Source organism: Dama dama, chromosome 8 (assembly GCF_033118175.1).
Source record: "Dama dama isolate Ldn47 chromosome 8, ASM3311817v1, whole genome shotgun sequence".
In the NCBI taxonomy this organism is placed as follows: Eukaryota; Metazoa; Chordata; class Mammalia; order Artiodactyla; family Cervidae; genus Dama; species Dama dama.
Genome location: NC_083688.1, coordinates 16,995,880 through 17,018,541, shown reverse-complemented (window position 1 = coordinate 17,018,541; position 22,662 = coordinate 16,995,880). Strand labels below are relative to the sequence as shown.

The 22,662-nt window shown below is 43.9% G+C and overlaps 1 protein-coding gene and 1 long non-coding RNA gene across 7 annotated transcripts in view; one reads left to right on the top strand and one right to left on the bottom strand.

Moving 5' to 3' along the window:
* The window catches only part of SP100 (SP100 nuclear antigen), a 91,633-nt gene extending 86,760 nt beyond the window's left edge, over positions 1–4,873 (top strand). For all 5 annotated transcript variants that reach the window (XM_061148539.1, XM_061148540.1, XM_061148537.1 and 2 more), the window contains 4 exons: positions 1,910–2,030; positions 2,321–2,392; positions 2,902–3,045; positions 4,571–4,873. In XM_061148539.1, the coding sequence (XP_061004522.1) occupies positions 1,910–2,030; positions 2,321–2,392; positions 2,902–3,045; positions 4,571–4,672 (439 nt within the window). In that variant the 3' untranslated portion in view covers positions 4,673–4,873. The remainder of the gene's footprint in view (positions 1–1,909; positions 2,031–2,320; positions 2,393–2,901; positions 3,046–4,570) is intronic.
* The window catches only part of LOC133060800 (uncharacterized), a 70,329-nt gene that overhangs the window by 37,375 nt on the left and 10,292 nt on the right, over positions 1–22,662 (bottom strand). The window lies entirely within an intron of this gene.

Genomic DNA, 22,662 nt, shown 5'->3' with positions numbered 1-22,662 from the left:
ATTTCTGCTTTATTGACTATGCCAAAGCTTTTGACTGTATGGATCACAACAAACTGTGGAAAATTCTTCAAGAGATAGGAATATCAGACCACCTGACCTGCCTTTTGAGAAACTTGTATGCAGTTCAGGAAGCAACAATTAGAACTAGACATGGAACAACAGACTGGTTCCAAATAGGAAAAGGAGTACGTCAAGGCTGTATATTGTCACCCTGCTTATTTAACTTATATGCAGAGTACATCATGTGAAACACCAGGCTGGATGAAGCACAAGCTGGAGTCAAGATTGCCAGGAGAAATATCAGTAACCTCAGATATGCAGATGATACCACCCTTATGGCAGAAAATGAAGAAGAACTAAAGAGCCTCTTGATGAAAGTGAAAGAGAAGAGTGAAAACGTTGGCTTAAAGCTCAACATTCAGAAAACTATGATCATGGCATCCAGTCCTGTCACTTCATGGCAAATAGATGGGGAAACAGTGGCAGAATTTATTTTCTCGGGCTCCAAAATCACTGCAGATGGTGACTGAAGCCATGAAATTAAAAGACGCTTATTCCTTGGAAGGAAAGTTATGACCAGCCTAGACAGCATATTAAAAATCAGAGACATCACTTTGCCAACAAAGGTCTGTCTAGTCTAGGCTATGGTTTTTCCTGTAGTCATGTATGGATGTGAGAGTTGGACTATGAAGAAAGCTGAGCACCAAAGAATTGATGCTTTTGAACTGTGGTGTTAGAGAAGACTCTTGAGAGTCCCTTGGACTGCAAGGAGATCCAACCAGTCCATCCTAAAGGAAATCAGTCCTGAATATTCATTGGAAGGACTGATGTTGAAGCTGAAACTCCAATACTTGGGCCACCTGATGTGAAGAACTGACCCATTGGAAAAGACCCTGATTATGGGAAAGATTGAAGGTGGGAGAAGGGGACAACAGAGGATGAGATGGTTGGATGGCATCACCGAATCAATGGACATGAGTTTGAGTAAACTCCGGGAGTTTGTGTTGGACAGGGAGGCCTGGCATGCTGCAGTCCATTGGGTTGCAAAGAGTTGGACACAATAAGCGATTGAACTGAACTGAACTGACAGGATTTCAGCATAAACATCTGCAACTGGGCATTCTGCAGAGGTAGAAGGATTCACTTTTCTGTGGAGCTCCTGTATAGTGCAGGCCACCCTTGCACCATGGCCACTGTAACGGGTCCCCTTGAGCAACCTCTGAGGTGGCCCAGGAGAGATGCTAAATGACGTCTTTAGGTTGGATCACTGTCTCTTCTTTTCAGATTATCAAGAGTGCCCCAGGACAGAGAACATGGTAGAGGAGAGTAGAGAACAAATCTAGGGGCACATGAAAAACATCTGGCCCTCTCTTGGTAGATTTCCTTTTCAAGAAGTTTCTGCAGTGCAGATTCTAGACACAGAGATAGCAATGACTGGAAGAAAAAATAATGCCTATCGCTTATGCTCTGTGCTTATTCAGCAAAGCTGACAAGAAGGGCTGGTTTCATGATTTTTTTTATTTCATGATTTTTATTGTGAGTTGATGGATCATCAAGGTCCAAGATTCCAATGCTTAACATAGCAATTTCTAGTTCTTATTTCTAAAAGGCAGAGTTCATGACCAAACTCACAGTAGCTCAGACAGGAACCCTAAGTTTTGAAGAGAATGAGAGTCCTGACCCACTGCGGTACTTCACTGAGACTGTCAGTCTTCTACCACTATTGATGGGAGAGCTGTTTTTGGCAGTTGAGCCCAAATGGGGCTCCAGTGCAAGAGGGGTGTCAGAGAGAAATTGGGTACAGGTGGAAACTTCCAGTTACTCCTGAACAGAGGACTTTAGCAGCTATGGAGACAGTGGTTGAGTCACAGAGAACCCAGCTTTGCTGACCTTATATTTGACCTCTCAGGAACCCATGGAGTTGCACCTTCTGCCAGATAGAGGATCTTAAGAAATGTTGCTCAGAAAGCCAGCCAATTTATCAAGAATCTGAGATCCTACAGAAGCAGATGGTGCCTAGAGAGCAGTTGGTGAGTTGAAATGTAAACCTAAGTCCCCTCCTTGCTGTTTACACAAGAGAAGGAGCACCATCTTGCAGGGAGCAGGAGGAAGAGTGCCCAAGGCAAACTGCTGTGCCTTGATGTGATGTGTTCTGATCACATTACCTGACACCGAAATCCATAAGCCACAGAAAATTCCCGTTCTGTGTTTGTTTGGGGAGGTCTGCAGGTTTGGGGGGTTGTGCATTGATCTAAGCATATGTAAAAGCTCATTCTGTCCAAGCTGCTTGTCACTTAAAAATCTTGTCTATCTTTGGCAGAAATGTGAATTTCTCCTCTTGAAGTTCTATTGCTCTCCAAAAAGCTCCTTTTTTGTCTCAAAACCACATTATGTAAGTAACAGCAATAAAAACTGCAAACTGGTATTTGTCAAATTTGTGATATAAATCAACGGGCACACATTGCCAATCTCTTTGACTTGTTGATGGATGTCGTAGTTAGCTCAGTCAGCCCTTAGAAGCTTAGGCTGTTACAACAAACTACCAAAGACTGGGTGGCTGGAGGTTGAAAAGTCAAGATAACGGTGCCAGCATGATCAGGCCATAGTGAGGACTTTCTTTCAGGTTGCACACAACCACTTCTCATCTTGTCCTTATATGGTGGAAAGGGAGAGAGAAGTCCCTGGGATCCCTTGTATAAAGGCACTAATCCTATTTGGAGGGCCCCGTCCTCACAATTACTTAATTACCTCCCAGTGGTCCCACCTCCTAAGACCATCACAGTGGGGGTGAGGATTTCAGCATATGAATTTGGGGGAATACAAGCACTCGGTCCTTAACAGTGGGAATCGATAGAAGGGAAACTTAAAACCATGACTACCATTTGTCACTTTTGTCAACAGACTACAGTCACTTCTCGGCACATTGAGGAGCCCATGTGGTTAAACAAAATCAAGGACAAGCTGACGATGACCTTGTACTACACAGTGGGGGAGTTTGTGCAGGACATGCGTCTCATTTTCCAGAACCACAAGGTATTTTACAGGGTAAGTGGTTCTCCCCGCTTCTATTCTTCTTCAGTTAAGTTATTTTGCCTTTCAACTTCCTGTATCAAGTAAATGTTACAATTTCCCTCAAGCTCACACAAGTAAAAATTCTGGCAGTATTCCACAAGCCCTGTGGGCAATGGTAGGGAACATAATAACAGATCAGAAGGGATCGCTGGAAGCATTACCCTTGGACCTCAGAGTTTACTTCTTCTACATAGTTCTTCTTACTTCCACATAGTTCCTTCTTCAGTTTGCCATAAAGAACACTGGCGCTGTGCTCAATCATGTCCAACTCTTTGTGACCCCATGGACTGCAGTCTGCCAGGCTCCTCTGTCCATGAGATTTTCCAGGCAAGAATACTGTAGTGGGTTGCCATTTCCTACTCCAGGGCATCTTCCTGACCCAGGGATTAAACCCGCGACTCCTGTGTCTCCTGCATCAGCTGACGGATTCTTTACCAAGGCACCACCTGGGAAGCCCAAGCAAAAGTGGACTGCAGACCCAGTAGCTTCCACAGGATATGGAAGTACTTTTTTTTTTTTTTTTACTGGACCTGGCAGTACTGTGTGTGCCTCAGAAGTCCCCGCCATTGGCCTAGGCTTCTATCCTCACTCATCCCAGACTTGGAGACCATCCTGGAGAGTCTGAATGCTGAGGCATCGTAGGTCCATGTGCAGTTTGCCGCTGTACACTTGCCCTCTGGCATCCGGGCCCTCAGAAATGTGTGTACAGGGGCCTCCCCCCACAACCTGGGCATCTCCCTATTTCCAGCATTTCTGGATGGAAAGCAGAACTCTCATGGCCTTGGTGCTCACACAGAAGTGGGGTCAGGCCTCTCATCAGCAAGAAGCAAATTTTTTTTTGATGTTTTTTCACATGGACCATTTTTAAAGTTTTTATTGAATTTGTTACAATATTGTTTCTGTTTTGTGTTTTGATTTTTTGGCCTCAAGGCATCTAGGATCTTAGTTCCCCAACCAGGGATCAAACCTACACACCCTGCCTTGGAAGGCAAAGTCTTAACCACTGGACCACCAGGAATGTTCCTAGAAGCACGTTTTAAAGGCAACTTGCACTTCTCTCCTCTAAAGGAAGAGAGCAGACCACTTTTCTCAAATTTAAAAATCTTGGATCTCTTTACATTCGCATTTCCTACTGCTGTATCTAAAAGTTAATACGGATTATCTCAAGGGGTGGGAATGAATAATAAAGGAAGACACCATAAACTTACCTTAGATCTTAGACACTATTTTCATACTGTCACGTGGAATATGTGCTATGTTCAAAATCAAATAGCTAGAATTTAATTAATCAACAAATTTCTGGTGAAGAATTAGATTGTAATACAGTGCCATTTTTGCTCCTATGTCTTCCAGATAAAAAGAAACAATCCAGCTATCAGGGAACATAAACTACTCTCAACTGGATCAATTCTCACTTGACATTTGGGGGTCTAAAATAAAGCTCCGGATTAACCGAAACATCGGGTGTCTAATATTGTTTCTGTCTTTGCTTTTTCAGAACAAAAAATTCATCAATCTGGGACTTCAACTAGAGGCCAAATTTGAGGACGATTTCAAAGACATTTTTGGCATCCAGGAAATAAGTACAAACAGCACTTAGTTTGAGCCGTTCTTTTATAATGGAGCCCATTTCCAGTTATCCCTTCAGAGCCTCCACAGCTACGTAAGACTGTGCCTGTGGCCTCACTGACCATCTGCCCATTTCTGTGCAAATAACACACTTCTTTTTCAAACTTGTTGTTGTTGACATTTCTGCTCATTTATTTTTCTAAATAAAATTTAAAATTTTCAGATTCTCTTACTGGGTAATAAGGGGTGATATTCACAAAAGAAAATGTCAGGTCTTTCTATAAAGGATCATATTTTGTGCTTCCATTTACTTAAATCTTTATTAGGTTCTTAAGTAAACTTTTCTCTTCTTTTCTCCTCCCCACACAGGACTTGTTGCTATTGTTTAGTCATTGTGTCTGACTCTTTTGCAGCCCCATAGACTGTAGCCCACCAGGCTCCTTCTGTCCATGGGATTTCCCAGCAAGAATACTGGAGTAGATTGCCATTTCCTCCTCCAGGGGATCTTCCTGACCCCGGGATTGGATCTGCGTCTCCGGCATTGGCAGGCAGATTCTTTACCTCTGAGCCACCAGGGAAGCCCACATAGGACTTAGTCATTTCTTATTTTCAGTTCAGTTCAGTTCAGTTCAGTTCAGTTGCTCAGTTGTGTCCGACTCTTTGCGACTCCACGGACTGCAGCACGCCAGGCCTCCCTATCCATTGCCAACTCCCGGAGTTTACTCAAACTCATGTCCATTGAGTAGGTGGTGATATCATCCAACCATCTCATACTCTGCCATCCCCTTCTTCTCCTGCCTTCAATCTTTCCCATAATCAGGGTCTTTTCCAATGAGTCAGTTCTTCGCATCAGGTGGCCAAATTATTGGAGTTTCAGCTTCAACATCAGTCCTTCCAATGAATATTCAGGACTGATTTCCTTTAGGATGGACTGTTTGGATCTCTTTGCAGTCCAAGGGACTCTAGAGTCTTCTCCAACACCACAGTTTAAAAGCTTCAATTCTTCGGTGCTCAGCTTTCTTTATGGTCCAACTCTCACATCCATACATGACCACTGGAAAAACCATAGCCTTAACTAGATGGGGTTTTGTTGGCAAAGTAATGTCTCTACTTTTTAATATGCTGTCTAGGTTGGTCATAACTTTTCTTCCAAGGAGCATACATCTTTTAATTTCATGGCCGCAGTCACCATCTGCAGTGATTTTGGAACCCCCCCCCCCCAAACTAAAATCTGTCACTGTTTCCACTGTTTCCCCATCTATTTGTCATGAAGTGATGGGACCAGATGCCATGATCTTAGTTTTTTGAATGTTGAGTTTTAGGTGACTTTTTTCACTCTTCTCTTTCACTTTCATCAAGAGGCTCTTTAGTTCTTCTTCACTTTCTGCCATAAGGGTGGTGTCATCTGCATATCTAAGGTTATTGATATTTCTCCTTGGCAGTCATGATTCCAGCTTGTGCTACACTGATCATTTAGGAAGGCTTTCTTATTTCTCCTTGTTATTCTTTGGAACTCTGCATTCAGATGGATGTATCTTTCCTTGTCTCCTTTGCCTTCCACCTCTCTTATTTTCTCAGCTATTTATAAGGGCTTCTCAGACAGCCATTTTGCCTTTTTGAATTTCTTTTTTTGAGGGATGGTTCTGATCACAGCCTCTTGTACAATGTTGCAAACCTCCATTCATAGTCCTTCAGGCTATGAAGAACTTTTAATTGTTTGTCTATCAGATCTAATCCCTTGAATCTATGTGTCACTTTCACTTATAATCATAAGGGATTTGATTTAGACCATACCTGAATGGCCTAGTGGATTTCTCTACTTTCTTCAACTTAAGTCTGAATTTTGCAATAAAGAGTTCATAATCTGAACCACAGTCAGCTCCTGATCATGTTTTTGCTGACTGTATAGAGCTTCTCCACCTTTGGCTGCAGAGAATGTAATCAATCTGATTTTGGTGTTGACCATCTGGTGATGTCCATGTGTAGAGTCATCTCTTGTGTTGTTGGAAGAGAGTGTTTGTTATGACCAGTGTGTTCTCTTGGCAAAACTCTGTAGCCTTTGCCCTGCTTCATTTTGTAATCCAAGGCCAAAATTGCCTGTTACTCCAGGTATCTCTTGACTTCCTGCTTTTTCATTTCAGTCCCCTATAATGAAAAGAACATCTTTTTTTGGTGTTAGTTCTAGAACGTCTTGTAGGTCACCACAGAACATTCATTCAGCTTTAGCTTTTTCTTCATTATTGGTTGGGGCATGGACTTGGATTACTGTGATATTGAATGGTTTGCCTTGGAAATGACCAGAAATCATTCTGTCATTTTTGAGATTGCACCTAAGTATTGCATTTCAGACTCTTTTGTTGACTATGAAGGCTACTCCATTTCTTTCAAGGGATTCTTGCCCACAGTAGTAGATATAATGATCATCTGAATTAAATTTGCCCATTCCAGTCCATTTTAGTTCACTGATTCCTAAAATGTTGATGTCCACTCTTGCCATCTCCTATTTGACCACTTCCAATTTACCTTGATTCATGGACCTAACATTCCAGGTTCCTATGCAATACTGTTCTTTATAGCATCAGACTTGACTTCCATCACCAGTCACATCCACAACTGGGTGTTGTTTTCACTTTGGCTCTGTCTCGTCATTCTTTCTGGAGTTATTTCTCTACTCTTCTCCAGTAGCATATTGGGCACCTACTGACCTGGGGAGTTCATCTTTCAGTGTCCTATCTTTTTGCCTTTTCATACTGTTCACGGGGTTCTCAAGGCAAGAATACTGAAGTGGTTTGCCATTCCCTTCTCCAGTGGACCACATTTTGTCAGAACTCTCCACCATGACCTGCACGTCTTGGGTGGCCCTACCCGGCATGACTCATAGTTTCATTGAGTTAGACAAGGCTGTGATCCATGCGATCAGTTTCATTAGTTTTCTGTGATTGTGGTTTTCATTCTGTCTGCCCTCTGATGGATAAGAATAAGAGGCTTGTGGAAGCTTCCTGATGGGAGAGACTGATATGGGGGAATCTGGATCTTGTTCTGATGGGCAGAGCCATGCTCAGTAAATCTTTAATCCAATTTAACCCAAGCAAAAACTAGAAGAGTTCATCAATACTAAACCTACCCTAAAAGAACATTTAAAAAGTCTTCTCTAAGTATAAAAAGAAAAAACTACAACCTTAAGTAAAAATCTAGAGGAAAGAAAAAATCCTACATTCAAAAGCTGTGGATCAACCAATTAAATGAGCTAAATAAAGATGAAAAATCCAAAAATTATCAAATGAACTATAACTATAATAAACAGTTAAGGGATAAACATGAAAGTGCAAAATATAACATCTAAAACATAAATGGGGATAGTAAAAAATATAGACCTTTTAGAATGTGTTGCTGTTGTTCAGTCACTAATTATGCCTGACTCTTTGCAACCCCATGGACTGCAGCATGCCAGGCTTCACTGTCCTTCACTATCTCCTAGAGTTTGCTCAATTTCATGTCCATTGAGTCAGTGATGCCATCCAACCATCTCACTCTCTGCCACCATCTTCTCCTCCTACCCTCAATCTCTCCCAGAATCAGGGGCTTTTCCAATGAGTCGGCTCTTTGCATCAGGTGTCAAAGTATTGGAGCTTCAGCTTCAGCATCAGTCTTCCCAATGAATATTCAGAGTTGGTTTCCTTTAGGATTGACTGTTTTGATCTCCTTGCTGTTCAAAGGACTTTCAAGAGTCTTCTCCAGCACCATAATTTGAAAGTATCAGCCTTCTTTATAGTCCAACTCTCACATCTGTACATGACTACTGGAAGAACCATAGCTTTGACTAGACAGACCTCTGTCAGCAAAGGGATGTCTCTGCTTTCTGATACACTGTCTAGGTTTGTCATAGCTTTTCTTCCAAGGAACAAATGTCTTGTAATTTCATGGCTGCTGTAATAGTCTGCAGTGATTTTGGAGCCCAAGAAAATAAAATCTGTCACTGTTTCCGTTGTTTTACCATCTATTTGCCATGAAGTGATGGGACCAGATATGCCACGATCTTAGTTCTTTTAATGTTGAGTTTAAGCCAGCTTTTTCGCTCCCCTCTTTCACCCTTATCTCAAGGCTCTTTAGTTCCTCTTCACTTTCTGCCTTTAGAGTGGTATCATCAGCATATCTGAGGCTATTGATATTTCTCCTGGCAATCTTGATTCCAGCTTGTGATTCATCCAGCCCTGCATTTCTCATGATGTAGTCTGCATATAAGTTAAATAAGCAGGGTGATGATGTATAGCCTTGACGTACTCCTTTCCAAATTTGGAACCAATCCTTTGTTTCATGTTGGGTTCTAACTGTTGATTCTTGTCCTGCATACAGGTTTCTAAGGAGACAGGTAAGGTGGTCTGGTATTTCTGTCTCTTCAAGAATTTTCCACAATGTGTTGTGATCCACACAGTCAAAGGATTTAGCATAGTCAATGAAGCAGAAGTAGATTTTTTTTTTTAATTCCCGTGCTTTTTCTATGATCCAACAGATGTTATCAATTTGATCTTTTTTTCATCTTCCTTTTCTAAACCCAGCTTCTACATCTGGAAGTTCTCAGTTCATGTGCTGTTGAAGCCTAGTTTGAAAGACTTTGAGCATTATCTTGCTTTTAGAATGTGTTTGAACTTAAATTACTACCAATTTAAAGCAAGTAGACATAATTACAGGTCAACATAGATGAACATCACAGTAACTACAAATAAAAAGCCAACAACAGATACACAAAAAAGAGAGAAACACAAATAAACCACTAAAGGAGATTATAAAACCACAAGAGCTGAAACTAAAAGAGAAAAGAACAGAGACAAACTACAAAAACAACCAGAAAACAAGTAAGAAAATGGTAATAAGTACATATCTATTAATAATTAATATGTCATATGACAAAACCCACTGAAAAAATAAATAAAATAAAATAAAAAATAAATAAATAATTAATATGTCAATGGATGTGCCAAATGCTCCAATCAAAACAAAGGGTATAGATATTTCGCCTCTTTGGTTAAGTTTATTCTTATGCATTTTATTCTTTTTTATTAATTTTGATTATATTCCTCAAAAAACTGAAAATAGAACTACCATGTGACCCAGCAACTTCACTCCTAGGTATATATCCAAAGAAAATGAAAACACTAATTCAAAAAGATACATGCACCCCCATGTTCAAAGCAGCAATGTTTACAATAGCCACATATTGAAACAATCTAAGTGTCCATCCATAGATGGATGAATAAAGAAAATGTGGTGTGTATATGACGGAATACTACACAGCCTTAAAAAATAATTTAATTCTGCCATTTGCAACAACATGGATGGATCTGAAGGGTATTATGGTTAGTGAAATAAGTCAGACAGAGAAAGATGTTTGAGTGTATGTCATCACTTATATGTTTCATGAATATAAAAAATAAAATGAATGAGTATAACAAAACAGAAACAGACTCAGAGTTAAAGAGAACAAACTAGTGTTCACCAGCAGGGAGAGGAAAGGGGGAACCCCATGAACCACAGCACACCAGGCCTCCCTGTCCATCACCAACTCCCAGAGTCCACCCAAACCCGTGTCCGTCGAGTCGATGATGCCATCCAACCATCTCATTCTCTGTTGTCCCCTTCTCCTCCTGCCCTCAATCTTCAGCTGAGGCTGAAACTGAAGCTTCAATACTTTGACCACCTGATGTGAAAAGCTGACTCACTGGAAAAGACCCTGATGCTGAGAAAGCCTGAGGACAGGAAGAGAAGGCGAGGACTGAGGATGAGATGGTTGGATGGCATCACTGACTCAATGAACGAGTTTAAGCAAACTCCAGGAGACAGTGAAGGACAGGGAAGCCTGGCCTGCCACAGCCATGCAAAGAGTTGGGCACGACTGAGCGACTGAACAGCAGCAACAGTTTTATTCTGAGGCTTAATTATGGGAGGGGGAGTCAGGAAAGATGGCAAAATGTCAAGCTCCAAAGTCTGTCTCTCCACTTAGACAACAGCTGTACTAGCAGAAACTGGCCAAAGGGTGGGAGGCACCCAGCAAGGTCTCATAGAGAGTGAAGAGTGAGATCCTAACAGATCACTCAGGCCTTGACAAATATCAGGAACTTCTCAGAGCTACACCTGAGCTTCCTATTCTGCTAGTTTCAACAAACTCCAAACAAGCGCCGGCAGAAAGCACTGGGTCTCCGCTTGAAGGGAGCCTTCCAGGGGCTCTCCTCCTCTTTTCCCTAAATTTCATCCTGGGGTGAACTAGGTGTGGCCAAGGTGGACTTAATGGCAAAAGTGAAGACCTTCAGGATGAGGAAGAACTCCTGTCCCCAAAGGAAGGAATCATGATCGGATCCAGACAAGGGACGAGCGACTGAAGCCGCGCTTGGGTAACAGAAGATCAGGCAGGAGCGGTTTTCGCCCAGCAAACACCGGATGTTGGGGGACGGGTCAGGACTTCCCCGCCAGCACAAGCTTGCTTACTGGAAGTCAGCGGCTGACGCAAGCTCAGCCCGCTGGGAGCCAGCCACGCGCTTTCCCAAAGCACCCGCCCCGTTGTAGGGCAGAAGTCAGCCAACACATTCCTCTAAAGCGATGCACATTATCAAACGCGGTTTTGACCCAGTGGGTAAATAACCGCTGCCCTGAGCCCCTTCAAGGGCCTCCCTCCACTACCTGCTGCCCTTGCCATTCATCTTATATCTAAACACCACCCCACCCCCCAAGACCTCTCCAATCAGCAACCAATCAGCCCCGGATCCTCCAGGAACCTGCTGCAAACTGCGGCCGGCGTCTGTTTTCATCAGGAGCGCACGGAGCAAGATGAAAGGAGAGCCATGCTACCGGGGTCACTTTTTTAAAATTCCAATTTTAGCAGAGGAAACTTCGCTTTAAATCTGCATTTTTTTCAGGGTTGGATGCGGGTAGACCTATGGTTGATTCATGTTGAAGTGTGGTAGAAACCAACACAATACTGTAAAGCAATTATCCTTCAATTAAAAGTATTTTTTTCTTTTTTTCATTCTTTGGGGTTCTTTCTCTACCCCGTTCCCCTCTCCAGAACCTTCAGAACGTCTACACTGCCCTCTGGTGGCTGAATGTTGCTATTGCGCAGTCCCCTTTCAGTTCAGTTCAGTCGTTCAGTTGTGTCTGACTCTGATCCCATGAACTGCAGCACGCCAGGCCTCCCTGTCCGTCACCAACTGCTGGAGTCCACCCAAACCTATGTCCACTGAGTCGGTGATGCCATCAATCCATCATCCTCTGTCCTCCCCTTCTCCTCCTGCCCTCAATCTTTCCCAGCATCAGGGTCTTTTCAAATGAGTCAGCTCTTTGCATCAGGTGGACAAAGTATTGGGAGTTTCAGCTTCAACATCAGTCCTTCCAATAAGAAATGTCTGAAAACTTTTCCTCTCATAATTCATCCTGTTTTGGGTCCTGAAAAAGTAGAACTCATTTTTTAATCCTCTAAACAAAGATCTCAAAATCAAGGTTAGAAGTGACATGTTTGTTTAGTTGCAAATCTTGTCCAGCTCTTTTGCCATCCCCATGGGCTGTATCCCACTAGCTCCCTCTGTCCTTGGTGTTTCCCAGACAAGAATCTGGAGTGGGTTGCCATTTCCTTCTCCAAGGGATCTTCCCCACCCAGGGATGGAACCCACATCGCCCATGTCTCCTATGTGGTAGGTGGATTCTTTACCAGTGAGCTACCTGGGAAGCCCTAGAAGTGACACTGTAAAAGTCGCTTAGTTGTCCGACTCTTTTCGACTCCCTGGGCTATATAGTCCATAGAATTCTCCAGGCCAGAATACTGGAGTGGGTGGCCATTCCCTTCTCCAGGGGATCTTCCCAACCCAGGGATCGAACCTGGGTCTCCCACACTGCAGGCGGATTCTTTACCAGCTGAGCTACAAGAAAAGCCCAAGAATACTGGAGTGGATAGCCTATCCCTTCTCCAGCAGATCTTCCCCACCCAGGAATTGAACCGGGGTTCCTGAATTGCAGGTGGATTCTTTACCAACTGAGCTATCAGGGAAGCCCAGAAGTGACATTATTTCCTTCTAAATAAAAGGGAGTGAAATAATATAAGGAATTGGTGCATGAGATAGTTTTCCTGTTTGGCAATTCATATGCCCATAATTGGATTCAAGACCTAGACAGAGAAGTCTTAGCTCAAATTGTGAGGATCCTATGTCCTTGACTCTTTTCCACCCCTACTTCTGAGCTGTCCATGAGAATGTCCTTGGGCCTAGAAGTCCTCAAGGACCAGACATTCTTGCCCTCCAGACTTCCCCCTTAGGCTGGGAATGCCATGAGGTGAGCTTCCCTCAGAGGACTCCCGCAGTGAACCAAGGGGTATCTGAAGCTGCACAGCAGCAACATGGCGTCTGCATATTCATCTGGACAGCCTCCACCTCAGCACAGAGCCTGTTGACTTCCACTGGCTTGCCTTACAGATTTTGAATCTGGGAATGCTTCTTACAAGAGAAGTCTCAATGGTGACTTGCACAGAGAAGAAAGATCTGGGTATTAAGGTGAGCATAACCACAGCTGTCTTTTAAGGGGAGATGAGAAGTGGATTGCTATGGATGGACATTGTGTTGGGGAGGGCTCCATCCGTGCACCATCATAACTGTTGTCCAGCACAAGTTTATGTGCAGGATGTGACCTCTGGAGGTGATGTGTGTAGAAAAGTGGCTTCACACCAGAGGTCATATTCCAGTGAGAACTCCCTCTGTGACGTGTGTGGTTGGCAGACAGAACCAAACTCTTCGTGCATTCATGAGGATTCCCACACAGAGAACAGGGTGGGTTTTCTCAAACTGAGAGTCATAACTAAGATGCCATCATGGCTCCAGCCCCAGGAAATTGTATCCACAAAAAGCATCAGGCAGGTGCAAGCAAACACTGAAGCAGGAGCAACATGCCTGGAGATAAGCGTTTCCCAGTCTCGTGACAAGGAAAACAGTTTCCATAAGCAAAAGAACTTCACATCACAAATCCTGAAAGTTGAAATAAAATAAAAATAAAGTCTGTTCAACAGGATGTGAACTGAGAACTTCCAGATGTACAAGCTGGATTTAGAAAAGGCAGAGGAACCAAAGGTCAAATTGCCAACATCCAATGGATCACAGAAAAAGCAAGGGAATTCCAGAAAAACATCTACTTCTGCTTCATTGACTATGCTACAGCAGTTGATTGTGTAGATCACAACACACTGCAGAAAATTCTTAAGGAGATGGGAATACCAGACCACCTTACCTGCCTCTGAGAAACCTGTATGCAGGAGAAGAAGCAACAATTAGAACCTTACTTGGAACAAAGTATGGGTTAAATTCAGAAAGGAGTGAGTCAACACTGTATAGTCACCCTGCTTATTTAACTTATATGTAGAGTACATCATGAGAGATGCCAGGCGGGATGAATCATAAGCTGGAATCAAGATTGCCGAGAGAAATATCAATAACCTCAGATATGCAGGTGACACCACCCTAATAGCAGAAAGTGAAGAGGAACTAAAGAGACTCTTGATGAAGGTGAAAGAGGAGAGTGAAAAGGCTGGCTTAAAACTCAACTTTCAAAAAGCTAAAATCATGACATCCAGTCCCATCACTTCATGACAAATACATGAGGAAAAAAGTGGAAGCAGTGACAGGCTTTATTTTCTTGGGTTCCAAACTCACTGCAGATGGTGACTGTAGCCATGAAATTAGAAGACATTTGCTTCTTGGTAGAAAAGCTATGACAAACATAGACAGCATATTATAAAGCAGAGACATTACTTTGCTGACAAAGGTCTGTATATTCAAAGCTATGATTTTTCCAGTAGTCATGTATAGATGTAAGAGTTGGACCATAAAGAAGGCTGAACACATAAGAAGTGATGGTTTTGAATTGTGGTGCTGGAGAAGACTCTTGAGAGTCCCTTAAAGAGTAAGGAGATCAAACCAGTCAATCCTAAAGGAAATCAGTCCTGAATATTCATTGGAAGGGCTGATGCTGAAGCTCCAATACTTTGAACACCTGATGCGAAGAGCTGACTCATGGGAAAAGACCCTGATGCTGGGAATGATGGAGGGCAAAAGGAGAAGGGGACGACACAGAATGTGATGGTTGGGTGGCATCATTGATCATGGACATGAGTCTGAGCAAACTACAGGAGATAGTGAAGGACAGGAAATCCTGGAGTGCTGCAGTCCACGGGGTTGCAAAGAATCAGACATTACTGAGTGACTGAACAACAATGTATATATGTCTGTCTCTGTGTGCGTGTGTGTGTTTGTGCGTGTGCACACTTGCTTAATCATGTCTGATACTTTGAAACCCCATAGACTGTAGCCCACCAGGCTCCTCTGTCCAGGGAATTTTCCAAGCAAGAATACTGGATCTGGTTGCCATTTCCTTCTCCAGGGGATCTTCTGGATTCAGGGATCAAACCCAAGTCTCTTACATCTCCTGTATTGGCAGGCAGACTTTTTACCACTGCACCATCTGGGAAGCCAGTATATATGTACATAACGGTTATATGTGTATATAACTGAATCATTTAGCTGTATACCTCATGCAAAATATTGTAAATTATTATATTTATAATTTTATCAATTACAAGAATGGTTATAGATACCTTCCATGATGCTGGCTATCTCTTGTAAATAATTCTCCATGTAAATAATTTTTAAAGAAGCAGTCTCAGTGGTTGCTAATCAATGAAATAAGAGTTGTTACAGAGAACAAGGAATAAGACTATGAGGAGAAACTGGAGCCCATTATACAGAGTGAAGGAAGCCAGAAAGATAAACACCAATACAGTATACTAATGCATATATATGGAATTTAAAAAGATGGTAACGATAACCCTATATGCAAAACAGAAAAAGAGACACAGATGTGCAGAACAGACTTTTGGACTCTGTGGGAGAAGGCGAGGGTGGGATGTTCTGAGAGAACAGCATTGAAACAAGGACGAAACAGATCACCAGCCCAGGTTGGGTGCACGAGACAAGTGCTCAGGGCTGGTGCACTGGGAAGACTCAGAGGGATGGATGGGGAGGGATGCAGGAGGGGGGATTGGGATGGGGAACACATGTAAATCCATGGCTGATTCATGTCAATGTATGGCAAAAACCACAATATTGTAAGGTAATTAGCCTCCAACTAATAAAAATAAATGAAAAGCAAAAGACTATAAGGAAAATAGAACAGAGTGATTTTATAGACTGGGAGCTTAGGTGGCGCAGTGGAAAAGAATCTGCCTACCAGTGCAGGAGACTCAGGAGACGTGAATTCCATCCCTGGGTCAGGAAGATCCCCTGGCGTAGGAAATGGCAACCGACTCCAGTATTCTTGCCTGGAAAAACCCTATGGACGAAGAAACCTGGCGGGCTAAAGTCCATGGGATCACAAAAGAGTCAGATACGACTGAATACACACAGCACAGCACTGTGAGGAGGGAACACTTGTCCTGTGATCTAAATTTTCATGTACAAGATCATCCAGACACAGTGGCGTCATCCATGGAGGGAACAGTTCTGATAACCGCTTCAGTCCCTTCCTGGCACCCTGTTATAATGTCTACTGTGGGGCTGTCACATGTGATACTTTATCTTGCCTACAAAGTTACCATGGATGATTCACGTGTGCCTCAATTAAGGCTACATCCCTCACTGGCACACTGGACCCTATTTACCTCTTCAAGGGCATCTCTTCTTCCATCCTACCCTCCACCTCCTGCATCGTCAGGTTTTCCACTATTTCTGGCTCTTTCCCAACAGCATCGGAACACACTATTATCAGTTCAGTCACTCAGTCGTGTGTGACTCTTTGCGACCCCATGGACTGCAGCACGCCAGGCTTCCCTGTCCATCACCAACACCCGAAGCTTGCTCAAACTCATGTCCATCGAGTCAGTGATGCCATCCAACCATCTCATCCTCTGTCGTCCCCTTCTCCTCCTGCCTTCAATCTTTCCCAGCATCAGGGTCTTTTCCAAGAAGTCAGTTCTTCGCATCAAGTGGCCAAAGTATTGGGGTTTCAGCTTCAGCATCAGTCCTTCCAATGAATATTCAGGACTGATTTCCTTTAGGATGGACAGGTTGGATCTCCTCGCAGTCCAAGGTACTCTCACTATTATCTCTTTCCCTAAAATCAGTGTCTCCTGTCCCGTTAGCCCCTCCACCCACTGCCCCATTTCTGTCTTTGCCTTTTCAGCAAAATGCTACAGAGAGAGGTCTCTGTTCACTCTCTCCACTTCCTCTTCTCCCTTCTCTCTTGAACCAGTGCAGCAGGGCTCTTGGTCCCACCACTCGCCAACATGGCTCATTGTCAAGGTCATGAGCCAACTTTAGGTTGCTGAATCCAATGGTCAACCTTCATCCTTAATCTAACTGAAACTTCTGGCAGCGTTTGACACAGCCAGCCACTCCCTCCTTATTACACTTGCTCTTGGCTTCAGAGACTTGACTCTCTCCTGGACTTCCTCCAGGACTGCTTTCTCCCAGTCTCTTGCTGGTTTCTCCACATCTCCCTGGCCTCTAAGTGAGGACATGGCCCAGGGTTCAATTCTTGGATTTCATCCCTTTCCTAACTATTCCTCAGAGATCTCACCCAGCCTCACAGCTTTCAATACCATCTCTGAGCAGATGATCCTCAAACACAGTACCTAGCCAAATGTCTCACCTGAGCTTATTTGAATATATGTGGGTATGTATGTATGCATGTATGTGTGTAGTCACTTAGTCATGTCTGACTCTTTGAGACCCCATGCACTGAAGCCCGCCAGGCTCCTCTGTCTGAGCTCCAGGAGGAGATGTTAAATAGGCAGCGACTTCCCCGATGGCTCAAGTGGTAAAGAATCTGGCTGCCATGAAGGAGATGTGGGTTCAGTCCCTGCGTCGGGAAGATCCCCTGCAGGAGGAAATGGCAACCCACTCCAGTATTCTGGCCTGGGAAATCCCAGGGACAGAGGGGCCTGGCAGGGTACAGTCCATGGCACCTCAAAGAGTCAGACACAACTGAGTGAGTGAGCATGCCTGGAGCTAGAATGAACCTTTAAAGGATGAGTTGGATGCTGTCACTCCCTTGCTTAAAATTCTCAGTCCTTGCTAGCTTGCTCAGGGCTAAGGTCATCAAACCAGTCTAAAGCGTCCTCTCCCTGGACTTCCATGACAGTCCTAGATTCATTCTAAGATCTGCTTGTATTGTAAGAAGTTTTGCAAAGAGTTGGGAACCAATGGTCAGATACTAGTTCAAGTTTCCCCAGAGCAGGTGAAGGGAACCAGAATATGTTCCTGCAAATATGCCTCTTTGCCATTAAAATTATTTTGAGCTGAAGGCAATTAACAAGCAGCAAACACAAGAAAAGCTCTCTCTACCCTCTGCTTTTCTGCCTAAATACATGCGTGCTGAGTCGCTTCAGTCATGTCCAACTCTGTGTGAGCTTATGGACTGTAACCTGCCAGGTTGCTCTGTCCATGGACTTCTCCAGGCAAGGATACTGGAGTGGGTTGTCATTTCCTCCTCCAGGGGATCTTCCCGACCCAGGGATCAAACCCTGGTCTCCTGCACCGCAGGCAGATTCTTTACCACTAGTGCCGTCTAGGAAGTCCCTTTCTGCCTAAAGATAGAATATAAATTATCCTTGGGCTGGTCACAGACTGTTACCAGCCCCAGTGGAATCTGCAAGCAAACTTTACAACATCAGCTTCCTCCCATGTATTTATTTACCTTATCACAGTTTGTCGCCCTAGGAAGCCTAAACCTGCTTTCCCCTGTCCTCTCGCTTCTCTGCAGGTTTTTGATCTTTGTTGAAGATGCTAATAAGCCAGGGTTGTAAGCCTCCACTTTGAGTTACTTTTTCTGGTGGTTTCTCCCACATCCTGGTTGAGTTAATAAACCATTTTTCTTTTGTTAATCTGTCTTTTTATTAGATCCCCCATTGGAAGCTTAAGATGAGTAGAGCTAAAGTGTCCCCTCTGAGGACTGGGAGCAGATCATTTATTTGAGAAGTGGACTAGGACACACACATGAGAGACTGCCCAGGGGAGGGAAAGAGAGAACAAATGGCCCGTTTTTGAAATATGGACATCAGGGGCTCTGTCCCCCACAGAACTCTCTGAGAAACTATGGCCCACACTTCTGAACCAGCTCATGAAGGGAGGAGATGGCAGCTCCATGGGCTGACTCCTGTTCTCCATGCATTGATTGCTCCCGGGGACAATAAAGCTCGGAATTTCCAAGACTTGCTGCTTGCAGTCCAGCCAGCTCCCACAATGTCCCAGAAATCCCTCAGGTAGACAAGGGAGAGGCCAGGAGAGTGGGGAGGAAGCTGTGAGATGCTGGACCATCTTCCTCAGCCTCCATCAGGCAGGAAGAGGGACTCACAGATTGGCTGTGAGCCCCCACCAGCCTCTGATGGTTGAAGGCCATGGACATCAAACGTCTGAAAACTTCAGTTAAATGCTATTCCTGGCCATTTTCTTTCAAATATTCCTCTTGCCCCATATTTTCTTATCTTTCTGTTTCTGCCCCCTAGGTCTTTTATCCTGACCTTCGCCCCTGGGTCTGCCACTTGCCTTGGTGCAAAGGCCCCACGGTAGAGACCAATGTGACCGGAGGGCAGTGAAGGAAGAGGGAGCTGGTGAGGTGGCCTCAGAGAGGAGGCAGATAGACAGATGGCGGAGGGCCTGGGAGGCTGTTTTGGGGCTTTGCTTGAATGTGAAATTGATGGACTGTGTTGGATGATTTTCGTTGAAAAGTTTCATGTTCTGTATCATATTCATGGGAAGTAAATTTTCCTTTCACCTCCAGAATCTCTTCTCTCTCTCCCTCTTACATTTCTCATTTCTTCTTTCTCTCAAGTTCTTTCCTTCCGTCTCTCCTTTCCCAGGGTGGTTCACTCCATCCCAGCTCCTCTCTGCCTCCCTTCAGTCTCAGCCTCTCTGCTCACTGAACTTTCTTCTGCTAGGTACCCTGTAAACCTTCTCCCATCATCCTCATTGGTTCTCTGGCTTCTCCCTTGGTCTGGATCCCTCCCAGTTATCACTGCTCTTCTCTGCTAGTATTTACCATTCAGAGGCTTTGAGCCATGCTGCTTGCCAGCATAAACAACAGTGAGCCTTCTGAAGTGTGACTCTGTCTCTGACATTTTGGATCAAAGGTATTCTACCAGAAAAAAAAAAATCCAGATATAAACTCCTGATGGCAAATGCATTCAGCGTCTCGTGCAGTTCACAAGTTCAAGTCACACTGTTGGTGTGACCCTGGGATCACGACACAGGGGAAAGGCATCAGCATGTTTGAGGAGCCCCGGGGGCCATGAGTTCTCTGATGACATCACACCCAGCCTGTCCCAGGCTCTGCACCAAGAAGAAGCCTGCTTCTTGCAGAAATTGCTCTAGGCAGAGGAAGGGCCAGAGACTACAGTCCTTGATCCCTCCAAGTTGGGAAAATTGTGCATTGAAATTGAGAAGCATTTTTCCATCTCCCAGAAAGTAAGGTCATACTCAGTCACTTCAGTCATGTTCGACTCTTTGCGACCTCATGGACTGTAGCCCCCCAGCCTCCTCTGTCCATGAGATTCTCCAGGCAAGAATATTGGGGTGGGTTGCCATGCCCTTCTCTAGGGGATCGTCCTGACCCAGGGATTGAACACACGTCTCCTGTGTCTCCTGCATTGCAGGCAGATTCTTTACCCACTGAGCCACCTGGGAAGCCTGGAAGTAAGACTTGAACATACTTCTGGACCGTGCCTGTCCTCTAGTCTGGGAAAACCTACCTCCAAGGTCACTGAGGTAGGCAGAATTTTGGCCCCTATGACCTTCACACTCTGGTGTCACAACCTCAATTATTTTGCCTTACATGACAAAAGGGAATTTGTAGATATACTCAAGGCTATTAAGCAACTGCCCTTAAAATAGTGAGATAAGCTGAATTGTCCAGGTGGACCCAGTGTGACCACATGAGCCCGTGAAAACAGAAGAAGTCAGAGATATTTGGGATTTGAGAAGGACTCAACACATCAACATCACTCAACATCACTGTTGGCTTTGAGGACAGAAGAAGGGCCACAAGTCAAGGGATGCAGGCAGCTTCTGGAAGCTGAGAAGCTCCTCCAGCTGACAACCAATGAGGACATGGGGGCCTCAGTCTTGCAACCACAAGGAAGTGCATTCTGCCCATGACCTGAATGAGCAAGGAAGCAGATTCTTCCCAGAGCCTCCCAGTAAGAACACAGCTTGCCAGTACCCTGCTTTCAGTCTTAAGAGGCCCTCAGCAGAGGTCCCTGTTGAGCCCAGCTGAGATTTCTGACCAACAGAACTTTGAGATAAAACAAGCATTGTTTTAAGCCACTCAATGTGTGGTGGTTTGTTACAGCAGCTCCAGGAGACTAACACGGCCCCTCTGATTAGACCACTGTAAGCTGGAGCTATCTGCCTGACCTCTGCCGTAGTGTTCCTTCTGGAGAAGTCTATCTTTGCCAACTGTATGTTGGGTCAACACTGCCCCTGAGTTCAACAGGAAAATCCTCTCCCACCATTTACTCTTGGAGACATAACCAAGATATTCTTCTACTTTTCTTTTCCTTAAAATAATATGTGTGAGGATAATATAACTTAAACTTCCCATCAGTTATAGGTGTTGTTGAGACCAGAGACCTGATGTCTTAATCAGGGTTCTCTAGAGAAATAGAACAGAGGCTGTGTGTGTGTGTATACAGAGAGAAAGACTTCACTTCAAGGAATTACTGATGTAATTATGGAGCTGGCAAGTCCAAAATCTGGCGAGTGGGTTGGAGGCTGGGGACCCAGGGAAGAGCCAATGCTGTGGTTCAAGTTCAGAGATCATTTTCCGGCAGAACTTCTTCCTGCCTGAGAGAGGTCAGTCTTTTGTGTTATTCAGGCCTTCAGCTGATTGGATGAGGCCCACCCACACCACAGGTCACACGATGCAGCAGTGTTGGACAAATAGCTGAGGAAAGAAGAGAAGCAAAAAGCAAAGGAGAAAGGGAAAGCTACTCCCAACTAAACACGGAGTTCCAGAGAATTGCGAGGAGAGAAAAGAAGGCCTTCTTCAATGAACAATGCTAAAAAAAAGTAGAGGAAAACAATCGAAGGGAAAAGACTAGAGATCTCTTCAAGAAAACTGGAGATATCAAAGGAACATTTCATCCAAAGGTGGGCATCACCGATTCAATGGGCATGAACTTGGGCAAACTCCAGCAGATGATGAGGGGCAGGGGAGCCTGGCATACTGCAGTCCATGGGGGCCCAAAGAGTCAGACACGAATTGACAACTGAATAACAACAAAATGCAGCCATATTACCTGTTTCTTAGAACAAGGTAGATCTATATATGTGGATGTGGAAATTGTGCTAAGATATATTATTAAGCAATGAAGGCAGAGTACACAGCAGTACTATTGCATAATCCAATTTGCGGTGTTTAAAGAATTCACATGTATTAAGTTCTACATAACCACTGTGGAAGAACTTTTTTTACTTAACACACTTCTGCAATTCTCATTTTTAACTGCGTGAATGTAAAACTTTTGTTTCTTGAAGTTTATTTTTTAATGAGAAAAATGATGTGACAGACATTAAAAATGGAGTGATACTATGTGAAAAAGGTTATAAAACAGGATGTTTATGATAATCATATTTCTTCATGCATCTGTAATTACTTCCAAATGTATCTATGTGCATTTAAAAAATCTGGAAGAATCTGGCCAAAATGTTCATTGTAAAAATCCCCAGTAGATACTATTTTTGCATTTGTTTATTCAATGTTTCTATTGTTCTACAAAGGATGTTTCAAACTTAGCACTATTGACATTTGGGGCAAGACAATTCTTTATTGTGGGGGCTGTCTTGTGTCTTATAGGATGTTTAGCAACATTACTGGCCTCTACCCACTAGGTGTCAATACAACCAGAAGGTCTCCAGACATTGCTCAGTATCCCTTGGAGAGAAAAATTATATCCCCACCGACCCACACCCCCACTGTTCTATAGTAAACATGATTTATTTA